The sequence below is a fragment of the Manacus vitellinus genome, unplaced genomic scaffold, assembly GCF_001715985.3.
Source record: "Manacus vitellinus isolate BGI_N305 unplaced genomic scaffold, ASM171598v3 scaffold_31_pilon, whole genome shotgun sequence".
Lineage (NCBI taxonomy): Eukaryota > Metazoa > Chordata > Aves > Passeriformes > Pipridae > Manacus > Manacus vitellinus.
This window is the reverse complement of record NW_021940379.1, coordinates 87,659-99,187: the sequence shown is the minus strand read 5'-3', so window position 1 is coordinate 99,187 and position 11,529 is coordinate 87,659. Positions and strand designations below refer to the sequence as shown.

The following is an 11,529-nucleotide window of genomic DNA, read 5'->3' as shown; positions in this document are numbered from 1 at the left end:
TGTCCTGTTCCAATGTCTCCTGATTTCTGCGTCAGTGTGGTTCCCCAGCGTTGCGAAGGAAGGCTTTGTTAAATCACACTTCTGAGCTGTGATCTTGCAGAAGATCAATAGATGCGTTTAACATGGAGCAGGGAGGCTGCCAAAGTCCCTGTTATGCGAATTCCAGTGGGATTTACCTGTATTAGTGTAATTTTAGGAAAGTCTTGGGGTTATACCCAAGAAGGTGAAGTGCAGTATATTCCTGCTGCCCTCCCCAAGCCCGGGGGAAGGTGCTGAGTGCCGGGGCAGGAGGTTGTGCTGGATGGAGGGGGTGGTCTGGACCCCCAGCTCCTGTTTTCCACGAGCCGCTGGGCGCGCAGTGCTTGCTGTGAGCGCTGTGGAACAAGTCCCCGCAGCGCTGCGGGGCCGTCCCGTGCCCTGCTCGGGGCCGTCCCGTGCCCTGCTCGGGGCCGCAGGATGCGTTCATTGCTGAAAGCCATCCAGGGGCAGTGTCATCGTCGCTGCGGGGGCCAGGCAGGGCTCCACTCCCCCTTTCCTGTGCCTGCAGAGGGCAGCTGCCGCCGCAGCCGCCGCCGTCGCTGCTGGACTTGAACCAGCACAGCTCCAGAGCTCCATCCCCGCGGGATGCTGGGTCAGCTGAAGGCGATGCGATGCAGCCCTTCCTTCGCTGCTGGTTTGGGGGAGACAAACATCCCTCCACAGCAGCTGCCTGATGTCACGGGCGCTTGGAAGGGACTCAGTCTGGCGGGGACCCCGTGGGGCTCTGCCTTTGCTGGAAGATCCTGTGCAGGTACAACTTGCCCTTCCCTCTTGCCCCTCGTTGCCTGGGGACAGGACAGCTCCCACGGGGAGCAGCCTGGATTGCCTGGAGCATGGCCACGGCTCTCGGGGCTCCCCACCGCTCCCCAGGGACACATGTGTGGAGGGCTGCCCTGTCAGTGTTGACCCTCGGCTGCTGTGGTAGAGCATTGCTGGGCAGCCTCCTGCTGTAAACTCTTAGCAACTGTGTTCAGCACGGCGTGTCCGGGGCCCTCAGCCCCTGGGAGAGCGCCAGGGCCTGAGGAGCGTGTCAGACACACGAGGGGCCGTGTGCTGGCAGTGCCCCCGGGGGTGCCAGGCCGTGGGGGGGGAGATGTCGCTGACCCCGGCGGCGGTGAGAGCGTGGGATGAATGAAGGGGCTGTGCAGTGGCGTGTGGCCAGTGTGCATCTGCTGCCCACAGTGCCTCCTTTGTGCTTGCTGCTGCTGCGCTCCCTGCCCTGCTCCCGGCTCGCTGCCTGGGCTAGCAGCAGCTTGTTATGGGGATCAAAGATCCTTATGGCAAATCAGGGGTGGCTGGAGTATTTATTGCCCATGAACTTTACCTATTTGCCTCTCTGGATGCCCATAACCTTTCACGCATCCATCTGTGGGTGATGTGAACCACACTCTGGCATCTCAAGTCTTTGTCTTGTCACTGTCCCTGTCAGCCCAGGTCCCCGGCCAGGCTCCCAGGCGGATGTGTAGGATTTACCTCCAGGAGCTGTTCCTGGCACCTCCACTGGGTGCTGGCACAGGGCTTGCTGACGGTGCACGTGGTGGGGGTTCCCAGCACAGTGGCACCGTGCCCACAACTGATCGATGGCTGCAGCTTAAGGAACTATTTTTATATCTCAGTGATATTTTTTCCCCTGTCCTGGCTCTTGCCCTTGGTGCTGTGACTACACGTGGCTGCAGGAACCTCGCCTGGCTCCGTGGTGGCAGCCTGATGGACGTGGTGTCTCCCTGTGAGGACAGGACAGAGCTGCAGGATCAGCCGTGAGCTCAGCACGACCACCAACACATCAGCAAGGCCAGCAATTTCAAGGTTTGATCTGGTTCCTATAGAAACTGGAGGTTACTCCTGCCTGGCACGGGTGCTGGCAGCCAGCGGTGCACCCTGGGGAGCGGGGCAGTGGGGATGGGCGGGAGCAGGGTGTGGCACAGCACCTCGGTGCTACTGCTGTCTTTCCACATGCCTTGCAGACCCCTCTGCTTCCTCGCTCTGCTCCTGCCTCTCGTCGGGGCTGTGCTGAGCCCCACTCTGCTCCTGCCCTCCTTGCTAGAAATCACCCCCAGAGAAGCCTGAAATCCAAAAAAAGTGTTCTGGGGAGCAATAGCTAGGGGGTGGGGGGTCTCATCAGCTCCTGACCCTAAGGGTCTTGGGCTTCTCCTTCACTGCCTGGCAATACAGGCTGTCCTGCTGTGGGTGGGTGGAAGAGGTGCTACTTGGCAGGCTCATGTCTCCAATGGAGGTTTTGGTCTCACAGGTGCCAGAGCAGCTCCTCTCTTTCCTGGCAGTAATGGGCAGCAGGCTGCAGACCTGGTGCAGAATACCTCATCCCCGGAGCGGGGGCCAAGTGTCAGCCGTGGCGCAGATCCAGAGCAGCTTGGGGGAGACCTGTGCTGCTGCCCTCCTCTGCTGGGGTCCAGATGCAGCTTGGTGCTGCCCAGGTACCTGCCTGGGGCTGGCGCTGGCTTGGGGTCACAGGGGTGCCCCAAAGAACCCCTGCTGAGGATGAACCTCTTGTAGCACATGGCAGCCAGGCAGTTCTGAACCGGAGCCCATTCCCGGCCAAGCCGGCAGCAGGAGGCTGCTTCCTGCTGCCCTCGCGCTGCTGCCGGGTTTGTTCATCCTGGCACTGGCTCGGCAGAGCTCCTGGCCAGGGCCAAGTGCCGGCGAGGGGCGCTGCAGCCTGGGTCCCGTGGCCTCCTTTCCACTGCTGCCTGAGGATGGCAGGGATATTTTAGGAGAATGTGACAACACCATACTCCTGTGTTCTCACCCCCTTCCTACCTGCCTACTGAGAGACTACAGCTCCTTTGGTGAGATCCTGGCTCCTGTGGGACCTTCCTGGACAGGTGCAATGGGAACGACGTGTGCTCACTCCATGATGAGGAGCTGAAGAGCTGCCTCCACCAGCACAGGACGCCTGCACTGGGTGCATAAGGCTTGTGCCCCAGTGCTGCCCCTCTGCCCTGGCCAGCTATGGCTGTGAGAGCCTGAATCACTGCAGCCTTGTGCCCACTGAGAGGAAAGGGCTGAATCCTGCCCCACCAGAGTGTGGCTCCTTGGTGAGCCCAGCAGCTGAGGGTCCCCTGTGGTGGGGCTGTGGAGGCCACCTGGGCACTGAGGAGGTGCTCACTGGACTGTGCTCACTGGGCTTTGCCCAGGCAGGGGCCTCTGTTTTCAGGGCTCAGCTGGGTTTGGTCTATGGGTCCCCATGGCACCACCTGCCCCTCAGCAGGTGGGAGCCACCATGCTCAGGTGCGGGAGATGCAGGACTCGCTGCTGGCTGGGGCATTGTCAAAGCTGGGGGCGAGAGTATGTCCCACAGCATGTGTCTGCAAGAAGTGGACAGGGTATAGGGCAGAGCTAGTGCCCTCAGCCCCTTCTGTCTACTGGCAGCCCCCTGAATCTCATCTGTAGTCCCACACACTGCGGGGGTAGGATGGGGCGCAGAGGGAATGCCGCTGAACCCCAGCTTTGGGGATGCAGAGCGGGATGGTACCGGGGGGCACCCCTCGGCAGGGCGGGGCGGGCAGCGCTTGCACCCGTGGGATCGCGCCAGCCCCCGCTCCCCGCCTGTCCCTGTCCCTGTCACCGGAGGCAGTGACCTGGCGGGCGTGGGGGGCTGGCTGGGGGCCGGGCTCTCCCCGCTCCCTCCTAGCAGCCGAGGAGTTAAAAACTCAGCCCGGGTGATGAATATGTAAGAGCAGAGCCCAGGCTGGAGCCGAGCATCTCCCGGGCTGCGGGCGCTGCCAGCGCTGCCGCCCGCCCCAGCCCAGCACCAGCCCCGCCGGGCGCACTGCGGAGGGACGGGACGGGGCAGTGCGGGGGTCCCCCCGCTGCCTCCCGCCGCCATGGGCCCCACCGGGCTCGGCATAACTTTCCTGACTCTGCCCCTCGTCGTGCGAGCGGCCACGGGAGGTGAGCTGAGCCCCGGGGCAGCGGGACGGGGGTCCCGCGGCGGGAGAGAACGGGAGCGTGGGGCTGGGGGTCCGTAGGGGTACCGCTTATTCCATTCCCTTCCCACGCGCTATGGGATGATGCGGGCTGGGGAGGATGGAGGCAGGGACTGGGGGACCTGGTCTGGCCCAGGACCCCTCTCCTGCATTCCCACTGCCCCCCTCCCCGCTGCTGAATGTCCCTGGGCACCGCTGGGCTTGGGAGGTCTCAGCCCGCCCGGGGCTCTGTGCTGGCCAGGCCAGAGTCCCCTTGGGGCACTGGGGCTTGGGCTCAGCCCATCCGCCCCACAGACCTGCACTGTGGATGAAAGCTGCGAGCGAACGGGGCTGCCAGTCCCGGGCCGAGGCGCTGGGTGCTCACCTGCATCTGGGGCTGGCCAGTGCTACCTTGGCTCCTGCCAGAGGATGCTCGAGGACTGGTGCATGCAGGTCTGAAGATTTTCCAGGAGTTCAGCTTTCCCCTGGACCCCGAGATCCCTGCCCTGGGGATGGACTGTCTGAGTCCTGCACTGTCCTGCTCCCAGTTCTCCTCTGAGGCTGGTGTCTCTTGTACCACTGTAGTGAGAATTCGAATGCAGTGCCACAGGCTGGGGCCATGAGCAGCACAGGTGGAGGCAGGCAGGGCTGCCTTTGTCCTGCTGGTCTGAGTGGCAGTGGCTGGCACAAGAGCATGGCTCAGCTCCCCTACAGCCAGCCTGCTGGCATGGCCCCTCAGCCATCAGCAGGGACTGTTTGTGTAGGCTGGCCCTGGACAGCACCAGTTTGCTCCTGGTTGCAAGGAGCAGGATGGGGAGCTGAGGAGGGAAGGGGTGCAGTCCCCAGCTCCCATTGCAGAGCTGATGGTCCTGGGCAGATGTGCAGGCAGCAGAGCAGGAACAGGGCTCCAGCTTTCTTGGCAAACCCTTGGTATCCCTGTGTCTGCTGTGCCAGCACTTGTCACCACACGGGTGGTGCCCGCAGCCCTCCTGAGAGCGGGCAGCTGGTGGGAGTTCAGCAGCTCTGGCTGAGGTGGTCCTGAGTGATGGGACAAGCCATCACCCCCACAGTGTGGGCACAGGCCTGCCCACTGCCTGCCTGCTGCAGCCACCAGCAACTGCCTGCTGCTGCCAGCCCACCTGCGGGAGCCATGGGGAGCACCAGGAAGGGCTGTCACAGCCCCCTCGGCTCCCACTCACCCACGGCTGCAGCAGGGCTGCAAGGCATCTGCTGTGGGGTGAGGGGCTGCCTTGCTAGGATGGGTAGGGGGGGATGGCTCTACAGTAGCTGGGGAAGGAGCACAGCGAGCAGCAAGGCTTGGCTGCCTTGGAGCAGTGATTCTGAGGGAGGTTTCCCTGTGGAGCGGCTGGGGGAGGCAGGGAGGGTGCGAAAACACCAGCCAAAAATAACTGGGATGAACACAAGTGTCGGTGGGACCCCAGGCTGCAATGAGGGATGTCCTTACTGCTGGGGCCTGGGCTCAGCCCTGTGAAGGTTTGGGAAGGGGTACCTGTCTCCATCACCTGCCCTGAGCTCTCCTTTCTCCTGCAGGGCAGTGGTGTTACGACTCGCAGGACCCCCAGTGTGGTAAGTGGTGCCAGGTGTGGGAGGGGGGCTGTCGGGGCTGTGTGGAGCTTGGACCCCACAGTGCCTGGCCAAGGGCACCCTGGGCAGCATCAGAGAGGTCGCAATGGGAAGCATGGCATGGAAAAGGGCAAATGCCCCCATGTCACTCTAAAGTGGGAATGGTTAGAGGAGCTTTGCTCTGGAGTATGCTGGTGTAGAGACTTGACAAACACTCAAGCCCCTCAGAGTGACTTGGCCCCACCCCTCACTCCAACTAGATCTGGGTGCTCCTGTGGCAGCACCAGCTTTCCCCCTTTCACCTGAAACAAATTAAATCCTGGATTTAAAATATGCCATTGGAAACCCCAGTGCAGCACAGGCAGCAAGGGTCTTGGAAGGCTCAGGGGCCTGACTGGAGAAGGGACAGCTCCCTTTGGGGAGGCAGCAGGCCTGCCTGTCTGGCTGGGGAGAGAAGTATGCCTGGGGGCACTTTGTCTCAAAACATGCAAATAGCTTGTAAGAGGTTAATTAAAGATCATCAAGCATTTAATCAGCTGTTACGGCCCAACTGTTTTATAGCTCTTGGGTTTACATGCCCCGTGGCTCGTGAGTATGGATTGCTGAGCTCCGCTCATCCCTGTTGGAGCAAGGATTGGTCTTTCCCAGTTTAATGTTGTCAGGGTGGCGAGGGCAGGTTTTGGCAGGGGAGAGGGGCCGGTGGGAAGCGGCTCGGGCAGCGTGGAACCGGCTGTGTGCCCTCAGCCAGCTGTGTGCCCATGTGGAATGGTCCCTTAATGAACACACCAGGTAATTTGTGGGGCCTCTCAGTAACACCATGCCAAAAAGCTGGTGGGACACCGGCACAGCCAGGCTGTGGCTTCCAGGGCTTCCAGGCAAAAAGTTGCCTAGAGTAATGGGAGGAGAACATAAAGGGACAGGGCTGAGCCCAGGAGGGCAGGAGGTGGATTCAGTCTACAAGTGCCTGTGGTTTTGTCTGCTGAAGAGGAAGGTAAACGTTAGAGCTGAACCATGGGGCACTGCTGGGGGAACAGTTCCCCAAACCCTGGCTGTAGCCAAAGGCTGCCCAGCCATAATGTGTGCCAGAGCAGAGCCAGCAGTGTCTGCAGAGGGATGCACTGAGCTCCCTCGGGACTGAAGGTGCCCTGAGTGGACAGGGCTGGTGACACTGAGGGAGCTCCTGTTACCTGGCTGGGACTGAGCCCAGGTACTGGCAGTGCCCAGTGCATTCTGCAGCCTGGGCTGCACCAGGTGAAGGAGTGAGGTGTCACAGCAGCCACACTGGAGCAGTGACCAGAAGGGTAGCTGGCTACATCCCCCAGTTGTGGATGCAACGAGTGTTGAAAGAAGAGCTGATGCCGGGGTGATGGGGACAAGCTACATATATGAAGTGTGTGGTCTGGCCATGGTGGCAGTTGTGGGGATGTCAGCTCACAGCCCCCCAGGCAGCACTGTGGGTTTGCAGTGGGTCCAGCTGGTTGCCAGTGCTGCCATGTCCTCACACAGCTCCTGCCATCGTGACCCCTCACCCCAGGAGCTGCTGATGGACATCGTGTGGTCACACAGGACCCTGTGTAGGATTCACCCCAGGATGAGTTGTGTGGCCAGGATGCACTGTCACCTGTCACAGCTGGACAGAACCAGCATGGGTAGGCTAAGATGTGCTGAAACCCAGGGACGGGCAGAAGTTTGGGAGAAAAGCTTGCCCTTCACCAGCACCAGTGGAGGGAGGGACACTGCTGCTCAGCTAAATATAATCCTCGGCCCCTCGAGGAAATCCTGCTGAATTATGGATGAGGCTGCAATAAGCCCCTGCTCATCAATAGGGAGGAAGCTCTGCTGGGCAGGAGGGCAGCTCCCACGGGATGCGAGTGAGAATGACTGGGCTGGCAGGGACAGCAGGGCTGGCTGGGGACACAGCCACCCATGGCCTTGTGTCCCCCCCGGGGGTGGCAGTGGCTCTGTGGCTGCCCGTGGTGCCCCTGCTCCTCCCCTGCAGGGCCCAGCCACTGGAAGGAGCTGAAAGCCTCATGTGATGGCAACAAGCAGTCCCCTGTGAACATCGACAGGCGTCGGCTGCAGCGGGACAGTGGCCTCGGGGACATCCTCTTTGAGGGCTACGACCAGGCTCCCCCCGGCAAGTGGAAGCTGACAAACAATGGGCACACAGGTGCGTGCTGAAGCTGGGCACCTTCCCCTGTCCTGGCTTCCTGGTCACCATCCCATCCTGGGCTTGGCTCTGCTGCCACTCCCGGGGGCTCCTGCCCTCCTCTTGCGGCTACTGCCCCGTGGATCTGTGTGGAGGAAGAGCCCAGGTGTACCAGGTGTTCCCCATCCTAAACCACCTTTTCACCCTGTCCTGCTGCCCTTGCAGTGATGCTGAGCCTGGCGAGCGAGTCGGCCTCTGAGCACATCACCATCAGTGGTGGGGGCCTCCCCGGCAGGTACCGCGCACTCCAGCTCCATTTCCACTGGGGCAGTCCAGCCGGGAATGGCTCTGAGCACACCCTTGATGGGCACCAGCTCCCTATGGAGGTAGGTGAGAAAAAGCCCCCATCACACTCTGGGTAGCCCATATCCATGGTGTTCTGGGAAGGGGTGGTGCCGGGGCATCCCAAGGCTGCCATGCAGCAGGTGATGGGACTCTGTGACGCTGCACCGATGGGTTCAGCTGTGCTCCTGCAGAGGCACCTGGGAGGTGAAAAAGCAGTTGACGTGAGACTCAAGGTGTTTCTTTACCATGTGTGGGCTGAGCTGCCTCATCCAAGGCACTCAGCAGTGTTTAGGGGGCTCTGTGCCCTGCCAGGACCACACACTGAGTTAGTGAATGCAAGCGAGAGCATGTGTGAGTGTGCTGTGCCAAGCACATTGGGATCCTTCTGGGTGAAAGAGGCTCTGCACCTCTAAAATATTCATTATCTGCCAGAGGAAAGCAGAATTTGTTTTGTGGCTGGTGAGCACCCTGGGACTGCTGGCCCCGTTTTGCACACCCTTCAAAGGATGATCACTTCATTGGGGTGCTTTGATCCTCCAAGCAGCCATCCCACAGATGTGCCAGTGGGACCAGGAGGGCTTTTCGGGGAGTAGTTGACTCAGTGTCTGGTCACCCCAGGTTGGTCAGAAGGATTGATAGGAGAGGGCCCTGCTGCCAGGATGTTGGCCAGGGGCAGTTGTCCACAGTTGGCTCCTCTGTGCTTTTCTCAGCTGCACATCGTCCACATGAATGTCAAGTACCGGACACTGGCAGAGGCCAAGGGGCATCCCAACGGGCTGGCTGTCCTTGGCTTCTTCTACCAGGTGAGTCTGTGGGGGCTCATGCTGCAGGCAAGAGGGACCCCCCAGAAACAGGGTGTTGATGGTGCAGCCAGGGGAGCATTGTACAGGTGCCCTGTGGGAGCAAGAAGGGGTAGGAAGGCTGGGTCAAGGCTAGGAGGTGCTGGGGAACCTCAATGGTGAAAGGTGCCAGGGCCCCCCACCGACTTTGTGCAAGAAGGTGTGGGCTGGGAACCCTTTCCTGCTGCTCTGCAACAATGTGGGGTGGAGGTGCAGCAGGCTCTGCCTGCAGGTGCTCAGCAGGACAGGATGATGCAGCTCTGCCCTGCCTGCCTTAGATGCTTCTTCTCCCCATCTGCAGGTCTCTGAAACCCCTAACACGAACTACAACACCATCGTGGTGGGGCTGAGAAACGTCTCCCATGCTGGTGAGTCACCTCCTCATCGGGGCAGGGCAGAAAGGAGAGACCCTGGTGTGGAAGGGCAGAAAGGAGAGACCCTGGTGTGGGAGGGCAGAAAGGAGAGACCCCGGTGTGGGAGGGCAGGGTTGCAGCCCAGAAAGCTGTGGGGGGGACCTGGCTGAAGGGAAACTGATGGAGGTGGCCCCACTGTCCCCACCACATCCCTGGCACAGGACAGGCTGAGTGCCCATGTCTTGCCCCACAGGGGACTCCGTGGATTTGGCCTCCACCTTCCGCCTGAGCACACTGCTGCCGCGGGCCGGCCGGCTCTCCGGGTACTACCGCTACCAGGGCTCCCTCACCACCCCCGACTGCAGCGAGGTCGTCGTCTGGACTGTCTTCGAGGAGCCAGTGGAGATCGGCCGGGAGCAGGTACTGGCGTGCACAGCCCCACGCTCCAGCATCTGAAAGGCTGGGCCCCCTGGGTGGGCCCCTCTCCTTGCCCTTCCTGACCCTTGAGCGAGAGCACAGACAAAGTCACCTCTATAATAATGCTCCTGGCAACTTGGGAATTAATTGCTTTTATGAGGGTTAAGTAATGGAGATGTGGCCACCTGCCAGTGGGAAGAAATCCCATTCATAGTGCTCTCCTGCCCAGCCTTGGTATTCAGAAAGAGGAATGGCAGTGAATCCACTGAAGCTCAGTACAGGCTCCGAGGAGGTGGGTGAATAGATGGATGGATGGATGGATGGATGGATGGACAGATGGATGGATGAATGGATGAAGTTCTCCTCTGCTGCCCAAGAATCTTAATAGGTGTCTGGCCTTGAGAGAGTCATGGGCCAGCCACTATTTAAGTGTTTGGTGCTGGCACCAAAACACAATTAGACCCTTTAAAACTCAAGACCTGATCCTTGTAAGGACCTTCAAGTCTGGCTTTAGGAGAGCAGTGGGGGGTGATGGGAGGACGCCCACAGGTGCAGGGACATGCCATGGGTCCTGTGCCATCAGCAGTGGGGCAGTAGGAGGGGCAGGCTGACAGTGGGCAGGGGTTTGGGGTGCCTGGTGAAGCAGCTGCCCATCCTGCCTCTCCCCTTGTGCAGCTGCAGGCGTTTGTCAGCACCCTCCACTTCCCACCCGACGGATCCAGGCTCCTAAAAATGATCAACAACTTCCGCCCGCCACAGCCCCTCCACAGCCGGAAGGTCTTTGCCTCCCGGGGGGCCACGGCCAGTGGTGGCTCCCTGCATGGGGGCCACCACGAGCTCCTCTCATCCCTGCTCCTCCTGGCCCTGCTCAGCCTCTTCTCACCAGCCCCGTAGGGTCTGGTCCAGCCTGTCACCAGTCTCCACATGAACATCATCACCCTGCTGCAGTGGCAATGAGGAGGTGATGTATCTGGTTCATGGAAAATGAGAAAAAACCAACAAAAAGCCTGTTGAGACCTTGGCTGGGTGAAGATTTTGTGAATCTGGATCTCTGCAGAGGTGGATCTCTGCAAGCCTGGAGCCACCCTGTAGCCAGGTGGGGGGAGCTGCTGGGAGGGCAACACTTTAGGGGCTGGAATAAAGCCAAGGTCCTCGCCAGTCGCTGCATCTTTGGCTCTGTTTGGTGTTGCTGGGGCAGGTGCTTGGCACAGGGTTGTGGGGTCAGTGGGGAGGGAGCTGGGGGACTGTGCCCAGGTGGCACTCAGGGATACCATCCCCTGCATGGTGTTGCAGGCTGGGCATGAGACCCCCCTCCCTCCTGGGCAATAAATCCCCAGGGCCAAATCCTGGCCCTGGCCCTGGCTCAGGGTCCGTGCAGTCCCTGTGCTGCAGACACCACCCTGTCACTATCCCCAGGGTTGGGGCTGGCTGCTGGAGGGATGGGGTTGTCACTGGGAACACAGCACCTGCAGTGCCCTTGTGCAGGGCACAGGGATCTTTGCACGGAGCTCATTTTGTGCTGGCAGGAATAGCTGCAGTGGCTGGCACTGCTGGGGCAGAGCTGGGTGAGTGGGGTGGTTCATAATTAATGTGCTGGAGCTCCAGGCATGTTCCCATCTCCTCTTGAATTATGGGTGAAGAGCACAGACCGTTATCTGGGAGCAGAGCGTGGCGGGCTGCAGTTTTTCATCCTTTCTGGAGGGAACCACTGCCAGTGCAGGGCTCCAACCCCAGGGGTGGCTGCAGCACCTGTGGGTGCAGGGGTCCTGAGAATCTCCCTGTGAGGCTTCAGAGGTGAAGCCTGTGCTGGAAGAGGCTCTCCGTGGGTGAAGGGGCCCAATCACAGCCCCCCTGATCCCCACGCCGGGGTACTGGGGCTC

The 11,529-nt window shown here is 60.8% G+C and overlaps 1 protein-coding gene across 1 annotated transcript; it reads left to right on the top strand.

Annotated features, from left to right (window-relative positions):
- The first annotated feature begins 3,754 nt into the window (after window positions 1–3,754).
- LOC103758435 (carbonic anhydrase 15) lies at window positions 3,755–10,576 on the top strand. Its single transcript, XM_018076209.2, has 8 exons — window positions 3,755–3,948; window positions 5,514–5,549; window positions 7,546–7,716; window positions 7,921–8,081; window positions 8,751–8,843; window positions 9,181–9,247; window positions 9,486–9,652; window positions 10,325–10,576. Exons 1-8 carry the CDS (start codon window positions 3,882–3,884, stop codon window positions 10,541–10,543), a joined length of 981 nt encoding a protein of 326 aa, XP_017931698.1. The 5' UTR covers window positions 3,755–3,881; the 3' UTR covers window positions 10,544–10,576.
- The last annotated feature ends 953 nt before the right edge of the window (window positions 10,577–11,529 follow it).

Coding starts and splice junctions, on each gene's coding strand:
- LOC103758435 (XM_018076209.2), top strand. CDS start 3,882: ATGGGCCCCACCGGGCTCGGCATAACTTTCCTGACTCTGCCCCTCGTC. Junction 7,717..7,920: donor GACAAACAATGGGCACACAG/GTGCGTGCTGAA, acceptor CTGCCCTTGCAG/TGATGCTGAGCCTGGCGAGC. Junction 8,082..8,750: donor GGCACCAGCTCCCTATGGAG/GTAGGTGAGAAA, acceptor TGCTTTTCTCAG/CTGCACATCGTCCACATGAA.